General features: G+C 46.7%; 1 protein-coding gene across 1 annotated transcript in view; it reads right to left on the reverse strand.

The window, feature by feature from the left end:
• Window positions 1–16,092, reverse strand: part of CLCN1 (chloride voltage-gated channel 1) — a 53,085-nt gene that overhangs the window by 10,796 nt on the left and 26,197 nt on the right. Inside the window, exons 14-19 of the mRNA XM_073552757.1 lie at window positions 12,825–12,894; window positions 12,633–12,743; window positions 10,937–11,150; window positions 8,858–8,991; window positions 2,420–2,619; window positions 782–854 (exon numbers count right to left, since the gene is read on the reverse strand). Of these exons, the coding sequence (XP_073408858.1) occupies window positions 782–854; window positions 2,420–2,619; window positions 8,858–8,991; window positions 10,937–11,150; window positions 12,633–12,743; window positions 12,825–12,894 (802 nt within the window). The remainder of the gene's footprint in view (window positions 1–781; window positions 855–2,419; window positions 2,620–8,857; window positions 8,992–10,936; window positions 11,151–12,632; window positions 12,744–12,824; window positions 12,895–16,092) is intronic.

The following is a 16,092-nucleotide window of genomic DNA, read 5'->3' on the forward strand; positions in this document are numbered from 1 at the left end:
TATTTCAGACATTTCCAAGACGAATGAGAGAGGAACAACACAACTTACAGCTTATAGAATAATTATGGAACTGAAACCAACAAGTCAGAAGTGGCGAGGATATGGAACACGTCTTTTTTGGATGAAGGATCGCGGCGGAGGTCATCTTCCCTCTTCTCTTTGCATTGGTAATCACGGACCCGCATCTATTAAGTGTCTAAATTAAAAATACCCCTTTAACATAGATCTCAGGCAGACTCACTCATTAGAATATTAGATTAAGGATTAAAGGGGGGTGTCCAGGAATTAGTATGGGTCATCAATATCAGATCTGTGGGGGGTCCAGCACCCCCGACCAGTCAGCTTTTTTTCAGCTCAAATATACATGTTATTAAATTGCTGCCTGTAAACCTAGTCGACAGCCAGGCTCTTTACCGTTTCCAAGACACTGAACAAGCAGCAACAGCAACTTATTCTTTTCTCATATGCATGAATTGTCTTATGTTGGTATCTTCCCTTTGGAAGCTTTTATCTGGCCAAAGTCATAATAGGGTCCGATGTAAGTCTACCCATCCCTCCGGTAAGAGAAGTTCCCGCCAACTACAAGTCCTAAAGCGGTGTCTTCACCTGACCATGCATCTAGTCGTCCAGCTCCTTATCCATTGACCTCAATGGAGAAGACCATGACGGTGGATGCCCGTTACCCCATGGGAATTATTGGAATCCACCCTAATCAATTATTTACAAAAAGAGAATAGAAAACAAGAGGGCGACCCCTCAATGAGGAGGTGCAGGGTGTTACCTGGCTCTGCTGGAGTTGTGGGCACCTCCCCAGAATTATTTGGGGCGATGGGGCCGTTGCACTCCTCGATGGGCTGTAAGGAATAACAGACACAGAGGGTGTGAATACTTTCTCCGCCTCCATCAGACACCCCCCCCTCATCTGATCTGCATTCCCTCTGTAACCAGCTCCTGATGGAGACATGGAAATACGCAATGACGATGATGAGATTCGGATCCGGCGCCCTCGTCCAGGTCTCGCTGTTTATCGGTCCCTGCAGCTGGAGCCTCTCACACATTTCCTAATTATCTGTGTGTCCCTCTCATCTCTTATAATGGACCCTTATCTATCAAGGACTGGCAAGTGTCCAGCAATGCGCACCCTGAAAGGTATTTGATAAAGCTGCCACGACACAATGTAACGCACAGCAGGATCAAAGGGGTTGTCCAAGACTTACATATTGATATCGATCAATATCAGATCGAAGGGAGTCCGACACCCGTCACCCCACCAACGCACCCCGCCTGCACACAGCACATCTCCATACACCGTGTAGTGGCCGTTCTCTATACTAGAGCTCAGCTCCTATTATCGAAACTGCAGTACCAGAGGACGGCCACTACACAGTGTACGGCGCTGTGCTATTTTGTCTGTACGTTCGGCCATCTTGGAAGCTGCGAACAGTTGACCGGTAGGAGTGAGGGGTGTGAGATCAGCACCGATTTGATATTATTCTAAGGATAACGCAATAAAATCTAAATTATGGACAACCCCTTTAAGTACATAAGATATTCTCCTTTACAATTAAAGGTTTTATTTAATAAAGCGAAACTTTTTGAAATTGGCCTATTAAGGCATACAGACATCATCGAGGCGATATCCTTCCCCAGAACCTCTCCAGTAGCCTCTCGCTGTGGTTTATCCGGACAATCCCTGTAATACTTGATCGCCCATTTATTTGAATGGCCGGCATGTAATACCTTATCCTGCCAGTGGTGGTCGCTCTGTTCATACCCTCTACTGGCAGTCACAACAGAACCTTACAGACCCCATTCTAAGTTGATGGGACCTTTTTTGGGGCGGGTGGTTCCAGTTTTGTAATGGATCCAGCTAGAACTATTGTGTAAGCTCAGCCTAGAACTCTTTTTTGGATTTGGAACCTTCCATGTTGAATCGTGAAAAATCCAAAACCACAAATTTGAGTGGCTGTTAGCAGATTTCTTTCAGCTACTTTACAACAAGTCTATCAATTCTGCCTGGAAGTCTAGGGCAAGACATGGAAGATGAAGTCCACTTGCTGACCTGAAAGATGGAGCATCAAACCTTCAAGCTCTTGGTTTATCATTGACCACCAATGTGTCAACAAGTGGACAAATATCACAAGGCCGAGTGTCCAAGTATTAGTCGGAGAAACCCAACATGTACAATGTATCATGAAGGATCCTCGGTGTCCAAAATAGGTATCATGACGCTTCATCGAGCTCTGGGCTACAGACTGTTCTCGCTCTATGAACCTTCTTTGGACCTGAGGATCCTTTGGTCTCGAGGAAAGTTTTTGTTTTATTTTTCACGTCGCTCTTCCTCAATATTATAATGCGCTGATTGATGGGGACGTTTGGTTACCGTAAATCAATGTTCTTCTTATTCCTCCCTTCTCACCTCTTTCTTCTCCTCCTCCTCGGCACCGGCCTCCTCTTCATCTACAAATCGGAAGGAATCTCGTTTGCCCTCGGGCCCTGCTGTCCTCTGCCCTTTGTAGGGGGGTGAAGACATGCGGAGTCGCCTCTCCTCACTTAGGACTCTGTCCAGTAAATCTGCAATCTCTGATCTCTCGATCGACCCCAGAAGAACCATAGAATCTGCAAAATGGATTTAGGATATAGGAATCCGCACAGCGAGATCTCTTCAACAAGGACTTATTCCTTAGTCCCCAAGGCTGCCCTGCAACAAGGATTTAGTCCCCAACGCTGCCCTGCAACAAGGATTTAGTCCCCAAAGCTGCCCTGCAACAAGGATTTAGTCCCCAAGGCTGCCCTGCAACAAGGATTTAGTCACCAAAGCTGCCCTGCAACAAGGATTTAGTCCCCAAGGCTACCCTGCAACAAGGATTTAGTCCCCAAAGCTGCCCTGCAACAAGGATTTAGTCCCCAAGGCTGCCCTGCAACAAGGATTTAGTCCCCAAGGCTGCCCTGCAACAAGGATTTAGTCCCCAAAGCTGCCCTGCAACAAGGATTTAGTCCCCAAAGCTGCCCTGCAACAAGGATTTAGTCCCCAAGGCTGCCCTGCAACAAGGATTTAGTCCCCAAGGATGCCCTGCAACAAGGATTTAGTCCCCAAGGCTGCCCTGTAACAAGGATTTAGTCCCCAAAGCTGCCCTGCAACAAGGATTTAGTCCCCAAGGCTGCCCTGCAACAAGGATTTAGTCCCCAAGGCTGCCCTGCAACAAGGACTTAGTCCCCAAGGCTGCCCTGAAAAAAGGATTTAGTCCCCAAGGCTGCCCTGCAACAAGGATTTAGTCCCCAAGGCTGCCCTGCAACAAGGACTTAGTCCCCAAGGCTGCCCTGAAAAAAGGATTTAGTCCCCAAGGCTACCCTGAAAAAAGGATTTAGTCCCCAAAGCTGCCCTGCAACAAGGATTTAGTCCCCAAGGCTGCCCTGCAACAAGGATTTAGTCCCCAAGGCTGCCCTGCAACAAGGATTTAGTCACCAAGGCTGCCCTGCAACAAGGATTTAGTCCCGAAGGCTGCCCTGCAACAAGGCTTTAGTCCCCAAAGCTGCCCTGCAACAAGGATTTAGTCCCCAAGGCTGCCCTGCAACAAGGATTTAGTCACCAAAGCTGCCCTGCAACAAGGATTTAGTCCTCAAGGCTGCCCTGCAACAAGGATTTAGTCCCCAAGGCTGCCCTGCAACAAGGATTTAGTCCCCAAAGCTGCCCTGCAACAAGGATTTAGTCCCCAAAGCTGCCCTGCAACAAGGATTTAGTCCCCAAGGCTGCCCTGCAACAAGGATTTAGTCCCCAAGGCTGCCCTGCAACAAGGATTTAGTCCCCAAGGCTGCCCTGCAACAAGGATTTAGTCCCCAAAGCTGCCCTGCAACAAGGATTTAGTCCCCAAGACTGCCCTGCAACAAGGATTTAGTCCCCAAGGCTGCCCTGCAACAAGGACTTAGTCCCCAAGGCTGCCCTGAAAAAAGGATTTAGTCCCCAAGGCTACCCTGAAAAAAGGATTTAGTCCTCAAGGCTGCCCTGCAACAAGGATTTAGTCCCCAAGGCTGCCCTGCAACAAGGATTTAGTCCCCAAAGCTGCCCTGCAACAAGGATTTAGTCCCCAAGGCTGCCCTGCAACAAGGATTTAGTCCCCAAGGCTGCCCTGCAACAAGGATTTAGTCCCCAAGGCTGCCCTGCAACAAGGCTTTAGTCCCCAAAGCTGCCCTGCAACAAGGATTTAGTCCCCAAGGCTGCCCTGCAACAAGGATTTAGTCCCCAAGGCTGCCCTGCAACAAGGACTTAGTCCCCAAGGCTGCCCTGAAAAAAGGATTTAGTCCCCAAGGCTACCCTGAAAAAAGGATTTGGTCCCCAAGGCTGCCCTGCAACAAGGATTTAGTCCCCAAGGCTGCCCTGCAACAAGGATTTAGTCCCCAAGGCTGCCCTGAAAAAAAAGACTTAGTCCCCAAGGCTGCCCTGCAACAAGGACTTAGTCCACAAGGCTGCCCTGAAAAAAGGATTTAGTCCCCAAGGCTGCCCTGCAACAAGGATTTAGTCCCCAAGGCTGCCCTGAAAAAAAGGACTTAGTCCCCAAGGCTGCCCTACAACAAGGACTTAGTCCCCAAGGCTGCCCTACAACAAGGACTTAGTCGCCAAGACTGCCCTGAAAAAAGGATTTAGTCCCCAAGGCTGCCCTGCAACAAGGACTTAGTCCCCAAGGCTGCCCTGCAACAAGGACTTAGTCCCCAAGGCTGCCCTGCAACAAGGACTTGGTCCCCAAGGCTGCCCTGAAAAAAGGATTTAGTCCCCAAGGCTGCCCTGAAAAAAGGATTTAGTCCCCAAGGCTGCCCTGAACAAGGATTTAGTCCCCAAGGCTGCCCTGCAACAAGGACTTAGTCCCCAAGGCTGCCCTGCAACAAGGACTTAGTCCCCAAGGCTGCACTGAAAAAAGGATTTAGTCCCCAAGGCTGCCCTGCAACAAGGATTTAGTCCCCAAGGCTGCCTTGCAACAAGTCCTTAGTCCCCAAGGCTGCCCTGTAACAAGGACTTAGTCCCCAAGGCTGCCCTGCAACAAGGACTTAGTCCCCAAGGCTGCCCTGCAACAAGGACTTAGTCCCCAAGGCTGCCCTACAACAAGGACTTAGTCCCCAAGACTGCCCTGAAAAAAGGATTTAGTCCCCAAGGCTGCCCTGCAACAAGGACTTAGTCCCCAAGGCTGCCCTGCAACAAGGATTTAGTCACCAAAGCTGCCCTGCAACAAGGATTTAGTCCCCAAGGCTACCCTGCAACAAGGACTTAGTCCCCAAGGGTGCCCTGCAACAAGGACTTGGTCCCCAAGGCTGCCCTGAAAAAAGGATTTAGTCCCCAAGGCTGCTCTGAACAAGGATTTAGTCCCCAAGGCTGCCCTGCAACAAGGACGTAGTCCCCAAGGCTGCCCTGCAACAAGGACTTAGTCCCCAAGGCTGCACTGAAAAAAGGATTTAGTCCCCAAGGCTGCCCTGCAACAAGGATTTAGTCCCCAAGGCTGCCTTGCAACAAGTCCTTAGTCCCCAAGGCTGCCCTGCAACAAGTCCTTAGTCCCCAAGGATGCCCTGTAACAAGGACTTAGTCCCCAAGGCTGCCCTGCAACAAGTCCTTAGTCCCCAGGGCTGCCCTGTAACAAGGACTTAGTCCCCAAGGCTGCCCTGAAACAAGGACTTAGTCCCCAAGGTTGCCCTAAAAAAAGGATTTAGTCCCCAAGGCTGCCCTGCAACAAGGATTTAGTCCTTAGTCCCCAAGGCTGCCCTGCAACAAGTCCTTAGTCCTCAAGGCTGCCCTGTAACAAGGACTTAGTCCCCAAGGCTGCCCTGCAACAAGGACTTAGTCCCCAAGGCTGCCCTACAACAAGGACTTAGTCCCCAAGGCTGCCCTACAACAAGGACTTAGTCCCCAAGACTGCCCTGAAAAAAGGATTTAGTCCCCAAGGCTGCCCTGCAACAAGGACTTAGTCCCCAAGGCTGCCCTGCAACAAGGACTTAGTCCCCAAGGCTGCCCTACAACAAGGACTTAGTCCCCAAGACTGCCCTGAAAAAAGGATTTAGTCCCCAAGGCTGCCCTGCAACAAGGACTTAGTCGCCAAGACTGCCCTGAAAAAAGGATTTAGTCCCCAAGGCTGCCCTGCAACAAGGACTTAGTCCCCAAGGCTGCCCTGCAACAAGGACTTAGTCCCCAAGGCTGCCCTGCAACAAGGACTTGGTCCCCAAGGCTGCCCTGAAAAAAGGATTTAGTCCCCAAGGCTGCTCTGAACAAGGATTTAGTCCCCCAAGGCTGCCCTGCAACAAGGACGTAGTCCCCAAGGCTGCCCTGCAACAAGGACTTAGTCCCCAAGGCTGCACTGAAAAAAGGATTTAGTCCCCAAGGCTGCCCTGCAACAAGGATTTAGTCCCCAAGGCTGCCTTGCAACAAGTCCTTAGTCCCCAAGGCTGCCCTGCAACAAGTCCTTAGTCCCCAGGGCTGCCCTGTAACAAGGACTTAGTCCCCAAGGCTGCCCTGAAACAAGGACTTAGTCCCCAAGGTTGCCCTAAAAAAAGGATTTAGTCCCCAAGGCTGCCCTGCAACAAGGATTTAGTCCTTAGTCCCCAAGGCTGCCCTGCAACAAGTCCTTAGTCCTCAAGGCTGCCCTGTAACAAGGACTTAGTCCCCAAGGCTGCCCTGCAACAAGGACTTAGTCCCCAAGGCTGCCCTACAACAAGGACTTAGTCCCCAAGGCTGCCCTACAACAAGGACTTAGTCCCCAAGACTGCCCTGAAAAAAGGATTTAGTCCTCAAGGCTGCCCTGCAACAAGGACTTAGTCCCAAAGGCTGCCCTGCAACAAGGACTTAGTCCCCAAGGCTGCCCTGCAACAAGGACTTGGTCCCCAAGGCTGCCCTGCAACAAGGACTTGGTCCCCAAGGCTGCCCTGAAAAAAGGATTTAGTCCCCAAGGCTGCCCTGAAAAAAGGATTTAGTCCCCAAGGCTGCCCTGAACAAGGATTTAGTCCCCAAGGCTGCCCTGCAACAAGGACTTAGTCCCCAAGGCTGCCCTGCAACAAGGACTTAGTCCCCAAGGCTGCACTGAAAAAAGGATTTAGTCCCCAAGGCTGCCCTGCAACAAGGATTTAGTCCCCAAGGCTGCCTTGCAACAAGTCCTTAGTCCCCAAGGCTGTCCTGTAACAAGGACTTAGTCCCCAAGGCTGCCCTGCAACAAGGACTTAGTCCCCAAGGCTGCCCTGCAACAAGGACTTAGTCCCCAAGGCTGCCCTACAACAAGGACTTAGTCCCCAAGGTTGCACTGAAAAAAGGATTTAGTCCCCAAGGCTGCCCTGCAACAAGGATTTAGTCCCCAAGGCTGCCCTGCAACAAGGACTTAGTCCCCAAGTCTGCCCTGTAACAAGGACTTAGTCCCCAAGGCTGCCCTGCAACAAGGATTTAGTCCCCAAGGCTGCCCTGAAAAAAAGGACTTAGTCCCCAAGGCTGCCCTACAACAAGGACTTAGTCCCCAAGGCTGCCCTACAACAAGGACTTAGTCGCCAAGACTGCCCTGAAAAAAGGATTTAGTCCCCAAGGCTGCCCTGCAACAAGGACTTAGTCCCCAAGGCTGCCCTGCAACAAGGACTTAGTCCCCAAGGCTGCACTGAAAAAAGGATTTAGTCCCCAAGGCTGCCCTGCAACAAGGATTTAGTCCCCAAGGCTGCCCTGCAACAAGTCCTTAGTCCCCAAGGCTGCCCTGCAACAAGTCCTTAGTCCCCAAGGATCCCCTGTAACAAGGACTTAGTCCCCAAGGCTGCCCTGCAACAAGTCCTTAGTCCCCAGGGCTGCCCTGTAACAAGGACTTAGTCCCCAAGGCTGCCCTGTAACAAGGACTTAGTCCCCAAGGCTGCCCTGAAACAAGGACTTAGTCTCCAAGGTTGCCCTGAAAAAAGGATTTAGTCCCCAAGGCTGCCCTGCAACAAGGATTTAGTCCTTAGTCCCCAAGGCTGCCCTGCAACAAGTCCTTAGTCGTCAAGGCTGCCCTGCAACAAGGACTTAGTCCCCAAGGCTGCCCTACAACAAGGACTTAGTCCCCAAGGCTGCCCTGCAACAAGGACTTAGTCCCCAAGGCTTCCCTGCAATAAGGACTTAGTCCAGAAGGATGCCAAGTCCTTAGTCCCCAAGGCTGCCCTGCAACAAGGACTTAGTCCCCAAGTTGGCCCTGCATTAGGTGACATCTGGGTGGCACTAACGTCTGCCATATATACCCACCATACAACGCAGTGTCCCCTAATTCCTATACAGTGGTGCTACCCTCACACTGATAGCACACTGTACAGTGTTAGAGTCACATGTTTGGGTAAGTACCGCCATGTGGTGCTCAAATAATACCAACACACCGTCACCAAATAGCACCTCCATATTTAAGCCTGTAGCAACATATACGATAAGATATACAATTAATATTGAGATATTTTGCGGTCACAATTGTCCTCTCCTAGCAGAACTCCCCGTCAACAGGCTGATATATACAGTACAGCAAGTGTTATACATTCACATGTTCATCTGACTTTTCTGGCTATTTCTCGGCAATTATACGCCAGACGTTTGCGATCCTGCAATTTATTTTTTTTTGGTGCCGCATTGCAACTTGGTTCAAATCTCTATGAGCTGTATAGGGAGACAGCTGTCAATCAGCGACAGGTTGGCAGTGGGAGTTGCAACTTGTGAAGGAGGAATCAAAAGTCACAGCAGAATAACAGACATTTTATTAAAAAAATGCTAGAAAAAAAAAAGAACAGTTCTATTGTCATTATAAAATGTGCACTAAGAGAATGCAGCATATACCCCATGACAAAGTGACAAAAACGCTAAAAAAAAAAAAAAAACGGTAGTCAGTTGTCTTACCACTGGACTCCACTAGGGGCAGCGTTTTGTGCGAGCAGGTCTTCAGGACATTGAGAAGATCTTTGTAAGTGCAGTGAGAAGACACGTAATGAATTTGGCTCACCATGATGTCCTCCACGAAAATGTTGTATTTACTGCCAGAATTAAACAAAAAAAAAAAAAAAAATCTATAAATATTTAGAACAAATTTCAAAAAATTGTAATTTTTGATAAAAGAAATGTAAAATCCCTTTAAGAGCTATTAAAAATGTCACTATCTCTTTAAGAGATTTTTGCAAGTTGACAAACCTAACGGCATTTCCTCACATTGATCCCATATCTGCCAGAAGATCCCTGTGCAGCGCATTTATAGACGCAGGTAAGGCCTGTTTCACACATCCGTTTGTGTCCATCCGTCAAAATCCGCCGTTTTGCAAAAAAAACGAATCCGCCATTTTTCTTGGCGGATCCGTTTTTTTTTTCACATTGAGTTGCATTACCGGTGGATCTTGACGGATGGCCATCCGTTTCCGCCAAAATTTTGACGTCCGCCGACATGCCCAAACGGACCATGCAACGCTTTTTCTGGACGGCCAGATCCGCAATTTTCACTGCGCATGCCCGAAAGACTTCACTCGGCCGCAAATTTAACTCTAAACTCTGTTCTTGCGGCTGAAAAATTCTCTCTCTCTCTCTCTCTACCATATGAAAATGTAAGGGCTTTTATATGACAAAAAGGTATTTTCTTGTGCAAAAAGTAGTAAAACAAAACAATACAACCCAAATGTCATCATCATAACAATTTCAACTCGCAGAATAAAGTTAAAATGACCTTTATATCACATGCATAAAATAGTAAAAAAAAAAATACCATTACAAATTCATTCCGGATTTATAGTTTTTTTTTTTTTTGGTCCCGCCTCTTATTAAAAAGTGAAATAAAAAATGACAAAAATCTTGTATGTTTTCAAACATGGTAGCCACGGAAGCACATGATCATTACAGAATACGGCAAAAAAAAAAAAGGAAAAATAAAAAAACATAAAAAAAACTATATAAAATGAATATAATCTTAATCATATTGTCCACATCAATTATAGTCTATTGTTTTATGGGGTTTTTTATGTGCCCCAAAATGGGACCGATGGGAACACAAAAAAATCTTTCATCACACAGCTCCGCCTATGTGCGACTAATGGCTCTCAGAATATAGGGACACAGAAACAAATACCGTACTTACAGAATATTTATTGTACACGAGTAATAAAACAGTAGCCGGGATCGGGACCCGAAGGACAAAACTAACACTTTTTTTTTTGAACCACGATCAATAATGTAAAGTTGTAAATACAAAAAAAAAAGTCAGTGTCAGAATTGCTGTTTTTTTATACTCCTCCTCGTAAAGAATAAATAAATAAAGTTTATTAATCAGTTATAAGTACCACACTGTTAAATAAAACTTGTCTGAAAAAATAAACCCCAAACCCTTATAGGGTTACATAAACAAAAAGATAAAAAAGTTATTATTCCAGGAACTAAAAAAGTGGAAAAAAATGTTGTTGTTTTTATGAAGGCAAATACTGCTTCAATGACTTACCATTGGCTTACGAGTTCGCTTTGCGGATTACTGTAGTCTGATTTTATTTGGGGTTTCCACAAACTGCTGGGGAACGAAGTATGAAAGCAGTGCAGCAGAATTATCATCGCTGTCTCACTTTCAGACAATACAAACTTAGACTACACTAGAGAGTCGTAATGGTAAAGTCTAAGTTTGTATTGTCTGAAAGTGAGACAGCGATGATAATTCTGCCGCACTGGTTTCATACTTCGTTCCCCAGCAGTTTGTGGAAACCCCAAATAAAATCAGACTACAGTAATCCGCAAAGGGAACTCGTAAGCCAATATGTCACCACTGGAGCATGCTCTGTGCAGATGTCGCACAAGCAGGGAGATGTCAAAGTAGAAGAATGCGGAATTATGATTTCCGCTCTGGAGTATATCACAGGATCAGTATGAGACGAGTAATGCAGACTGTAATACGCAGACTTCCATCCCAGAATACATATATACAGGACACAGGTCCCACACGCTGGGTCCCACCTGACGTGACATCCGGAGAGGTCGGGTAAGTACGGCAATTTCTTGGTCTGGATTATGGAATCGTAAAGACTGGGCTGAAGATTCTGAGCGACCACATTCGCCATGATGACGGAGATGAGCATAGGGAGGATGTGAGAGATCTGGCCCGTCAGCTCGAAGCAGATGACAGCGGTGGAGACGGTGTGAGTGACAGCCCCTGTGAGTGCAGCCGCCCCTAGGAAACAGCATGAAGACAAGAAGGCGGCATGTAACAATGTATCACTGACAGTGCGGAATGTGGAAATGTCACAATGTATCAATCTGCATGTACATGGCTCACATGATCCGCCCACTCTGATTCCACCCCTGCGGCGCTGTCAATCATCTGCTCCTCTCTATTCTGCTAAGCAGGGGCGGAGCCCTGACAACATCTCAGGCTTCACAGAGGGGAGTGGTTGTCAGTAAAGGAATACCATAGCTTCCATTTCTGATATTCGGTTTGTTGATCTTATTGACATCTAATCTAAAGGAAAGCTCTCCGGTGGTGTTCCCCTTTAAGGAGGCCGCAGTATTCCACCATAGCCACCATTCTAACAGGATATTTATCAGAATCTGCACAAAGTCAATGTCTCCGTGTCAGAACGTCTGCATACAGCTGCCACCACGGAACAATGCAGCTTCTATCAACGCCAAACTCCAGAAGTCAGGGGAATCCCATGTCTAATTCACTGAGGAATGTCAAAGCCCCCAGGGCCGGACCCTCCAAGCCGACATATTGGGCGTCAGAGTATTGGCACCAAAATCACCCACACAATAATAGAAGAGGCTCATCCAGCTACTCAGACGCTGCTAACCATAGGAAAACTACAACCCTAGTGAAGGATGGATGGATGAATAGATAATAGATAAATAATAGATAGTTGGATATATAGATAGACAGATAATATATATATAATAGATAGATATATAGATAAAAGATAGATAGAATCAGAGAGATAGATAATAGATGGATAATAGATAGATAGATAATAGATATACAGATAATAGATAGATATAGAGATAGACCGATGATAGATAGATAACAGATAGATAATAGGTTAATTGATAATAGATAGATAGATACTGTGAATATTATAGATACAGTAGATATGAGATAGATGGAATGATAATTACATAATAAATATGAGCTCAGGGGCGTCATGCTCACGGTCACCTGTGTGGGAAGGGGACTCACCAGCACCAGTGCTTATGTCAGCTGGATGTGCATAAGAGGACACACATTTCCCTTAGATGCATCGTGGCACAGAGATCTGCCAGGTCCCTGCTCCACAATCCACGCTGGCGGCCAATCAATCACGCAGGCAGCGCATGGCAGTGACATCATGGCTGGATGTTGCTTGCTGACGTCGGCTGCAGGCCTCTTTGCCAGGATACGGTACATATATTACTGGAAGGGGCCAGGATGGGGGATATATATCACATTATGAGGGGGCAGCACATATCTCTTTATAGGATTTAGAATGCTACAATGACCCATGTTACTGTATGCGATGCAGTATATACCGTATGTGCGTGGAATAGTTATTTCGGTGATTATTTTTCTCAGCTTTAGTCTACAGACAGTCTGTGATTGGGGTCAGTAATTTGGACCCTTAATAACATGAATCTGACATTAGTTACAGGTTAGTTATTATCCAATCAGTCAGGAGATAGTCACCGATCACGGCGTAGCCCCCCGGCAATATCTTGTAGACAATTCCATCAAAGAGGATTCCGTTGGGAAAGAGATAGGCCATCAACTCTCCGACGATCCTCCCGAAGGCGGCCCCTAGAGAGAAGGCGGTATGTAATCTATGGTGAGACGGGAGGTCGGCGTCCGGCTGGAGCCATCATCTGCTACACAACCCACCTAATATAAACACCGGCATGAAGGCCCCGCAGGGGATCGGCATTGTGGTAGCGATGACCGACATCATGAACTGGAAAAGAAACAGGAACAATGTGAATAACCGGCCGGCAACCAGCAACGAAGCAGAGGAATGTGACAAAACATGTGACATCTGAATGTAGATTCTCGGGGGGGCTGGAAACAGAGACCGTCATCGGATGCCAATGACCAAGTGTTAGTAAAGACCACGGATGAATTCAGGTTGGATTTAGGAAGATTTTCAAAGTCTGGTGGTATCAAGAGTTCGCTATATGAACAACGCCGCTGCACAGCGTGGCTGCCAGCGCCCGGGGCATGGCAAGGATTGTGCAACCACTATCCCATGGACCAGTCGCGCTCCGGGTGCCTTTCACCAGTCTAGTATCAAGCACCTTATCATCCAAGCACACGTATTGCATTTTAAGAAAATACTGATATAGTTCAAGTTTGCCATTTGACCCTCTTTTTTTCACCTATCTGACAAAATCGGGCATAAAATTTAAGAAAAATAGTTATACATTGTTGTTATGTCTTTTCCACATTTTATTTTACTATTTTTTTTTATGCAGCCATTTAATCACAGGAGCCCTATCTGTAACCCTATTCTTAAACCTAACCCTATAGCTAACCCTAAACCCTAGACCTAACCCTATCCCTTTCACTAACCCTAAACTTAGCCCTAATCCTAGAACTAACTCTAAACCTAGCCATAACCCTACACCTAGCCCTAACCATATCCCTTTTCCTAAGTCTAACCCTATCTCTAATCCTATTCTTAGCCCTTACCCTATCCCTTTCACTAACCCTAAACTTAGCCCTAATCCTAAACCTAGCACTAACCCTAAACTTAACCCTAATCCTAGAACTAACCCTAAACTAACCACTAACCCTAAACCTAGCCGTAACCCTACACCTAGCACTAACCATATCCCTTTTCCTAAGTCTAACCCTATCTCTAATCCTATTCTTAGCCCTTACCCTATCCCTTTCACTAACCCTAAACTTAGCCCTAATCCTAAACCTAGCACTAACCCTAAACTTAACCCTAATCCTAGAACTAACCCTAAACTAACCACTAACCCTAAACCTAGCCGTAACCCTACACCTAGCACTAACCATATCCCTTTTCCTAAGTCTAACCCTTTCTATAATCCTATTCTTAGCCCTAACCGTATCCCTTTCCCTAACCCTAAACCTATCCTTATCCTAACCCTAAACTTAACCTTAACCCTGTCCCTAACACTATTCTGAGACCTAGCCACAACCCCTTCACTTACCCTCTTCCTTTTCTTAACTAAGCCTAGCTCTACCTTAGTTAAAAAAAAGTGTAAAATCATAAAATGAGTTCTTATTACTGAATGAAGACCGTACTGAATGGTGCGCACTGACTATGATTGACTCCTGTCTCCATGCATTATCTGCTCAGTTTCTCATCTCTGTTATTGCCTATGCAGAGTGCAGCAGCTGAAGACAAACTCATCTCCTCTACTGTTCATTCATAGGCAGTGCCATGTGCCGCTCATTTGACAGTGGGTGCACAATTTTGCACCCTCATAGACTTTGACATCCGGAGCAGCCGCTCCTGTGGCCTCACCCATGTTTTACCATTTCTCAAAAAGTGCAAAACCTCAGGGTTGGGGGGAGGGGTATGTGAAATTTCCATTTATCGCTGGATTTGTGCCAGATTTGACCTTAGTCTCCATCTACAGAGCTCATCCGCAGCGCTTTGCATTAATATGATCGGACTCCTGTGAATTTCCAGTTTACTTTTAAACATAGAAATGTAATTGGTGCAAATAAAAAAGGAGAACTGGAAACCATAAATTACAGAGATCATAAACCTCTCACTACAAGGAAACAGTTGTAAAAATTCTCCAGTCAATAAAATCCACCAAGGAGAGGAAGAAATAATAGCATCAAGAAAACAGAACATGACCGATACTTTAACCCCTTCAGGGTGCCTTAAAGGGTTAGTACAAGCTTTTACATTTATGATAAATCCCTAGGAAAAGCCATTAAAGTATGATAGATGGGGGTCTTACGTCTGGACCCCCATCTACAATATCTCAAGTATGGGGAGAGGTGCTGCACGTTTTCGCGTTGGATTTCTGAAAATTGCCGAGCAATTGCCGAGCCATCCTGTGGTTATGCCATAAGTATACATGATGGAAATATCCCTTTATGTATGATGCAGTTTCTTTGGGTTTTTGCTTCCGAAGTCAGAAAGTCGTGATTTTTTTAGTGTTCTATCAATGTCGAATGACTTTTTTGCTGCTATATTCTGTAAGGTCGTGAATTTTTAAAGGGGAGATGGGAGGAGGGAGAATAATAAAATAAATGATCAATTCCACTATAGAAAGTGTCCAAAGCTGAGAATGAACGGGGAAAGTTGCAAAATACTTATAGTTGCATCTCCCGCCCCCGCTGTGCCGATTTTGTCAGTGATGCCGCCTATGCCGTCCATCACGAGTCTCAGTGGTCATATGTCGTACATGAAATCTCCACTCCTGACGGCAATGATCAAACAGTCATCCTACACTCTGCTGCCCAACTAATCCTCCTGTCTCCCCGCTATTCCCCAGCCTCCCCCCTATGCCAGGCCCTTCACTGGCTTCCTATTGCCCAGAGGCTCCAGTTCAAAACCCTAACCATGACATATAAAGCCATCCACAACCTGTCTCCTCCATACATCTGTGACATGGTCTCTAGGTACCTACCCGCACGCAACCTTCGATCATCTCAAGATCTCCTTCTCTACTCTCCCCGTATCTCTTCTTCCCACAACCACATACAAGACTTCTCCCGTGCTTCCCCCATACTCTGGAACTCTCTACCCCAACACATCAGACTCTCACCATCAACGGAAACCTTCAAGAAGAAGCTGAAGACCCACCTGTTCCGACAAACCTACAGCCTCCAATGATCACCAGTCTACTCAACCACCGCAGAACCAGCTCTACCCTCTCCTACTGTGTCCTCACCCATCTCTGTAGACTGTGAGCCCTTGCGGGCAGGGTCTTCTTTCCTTCTGTACTTGTGTGTCCCTTGTCTTACACATGTTTATTTTTCCTTTTCACATGTAAAGCGCCATGGAATGAATGGCGCTATATAAATGTATAATAATAATAATGTGGTGATTGACGGATGGGACGCCATCAAATTCAGTGCCAGCAGGGACCACCGGAGCAGCAACGTTGGAGCAAGCGGAGGATTTAAGACATAAGGGACTATTTACTACTCTTTCACAACT

The sequence above is a fragment of the Dendrobates tinctorius genome, unplaced genomic scaffold (genome assembly GCF_039654945.1).
Source record: "Dendrobates tinctorius isolate UK_male_01 unplaced genomic scaffold, ASM3965494v1 ptg000196l, whole genome shotgun sequence".
NCBI classification, from domain to species: domain Eukaryota; kingdom Metazoa; phylum Chordata; class Amphibia; order Anura; family Dendrobatidae; genus Dendrobates; species Dendrobates tinctorius.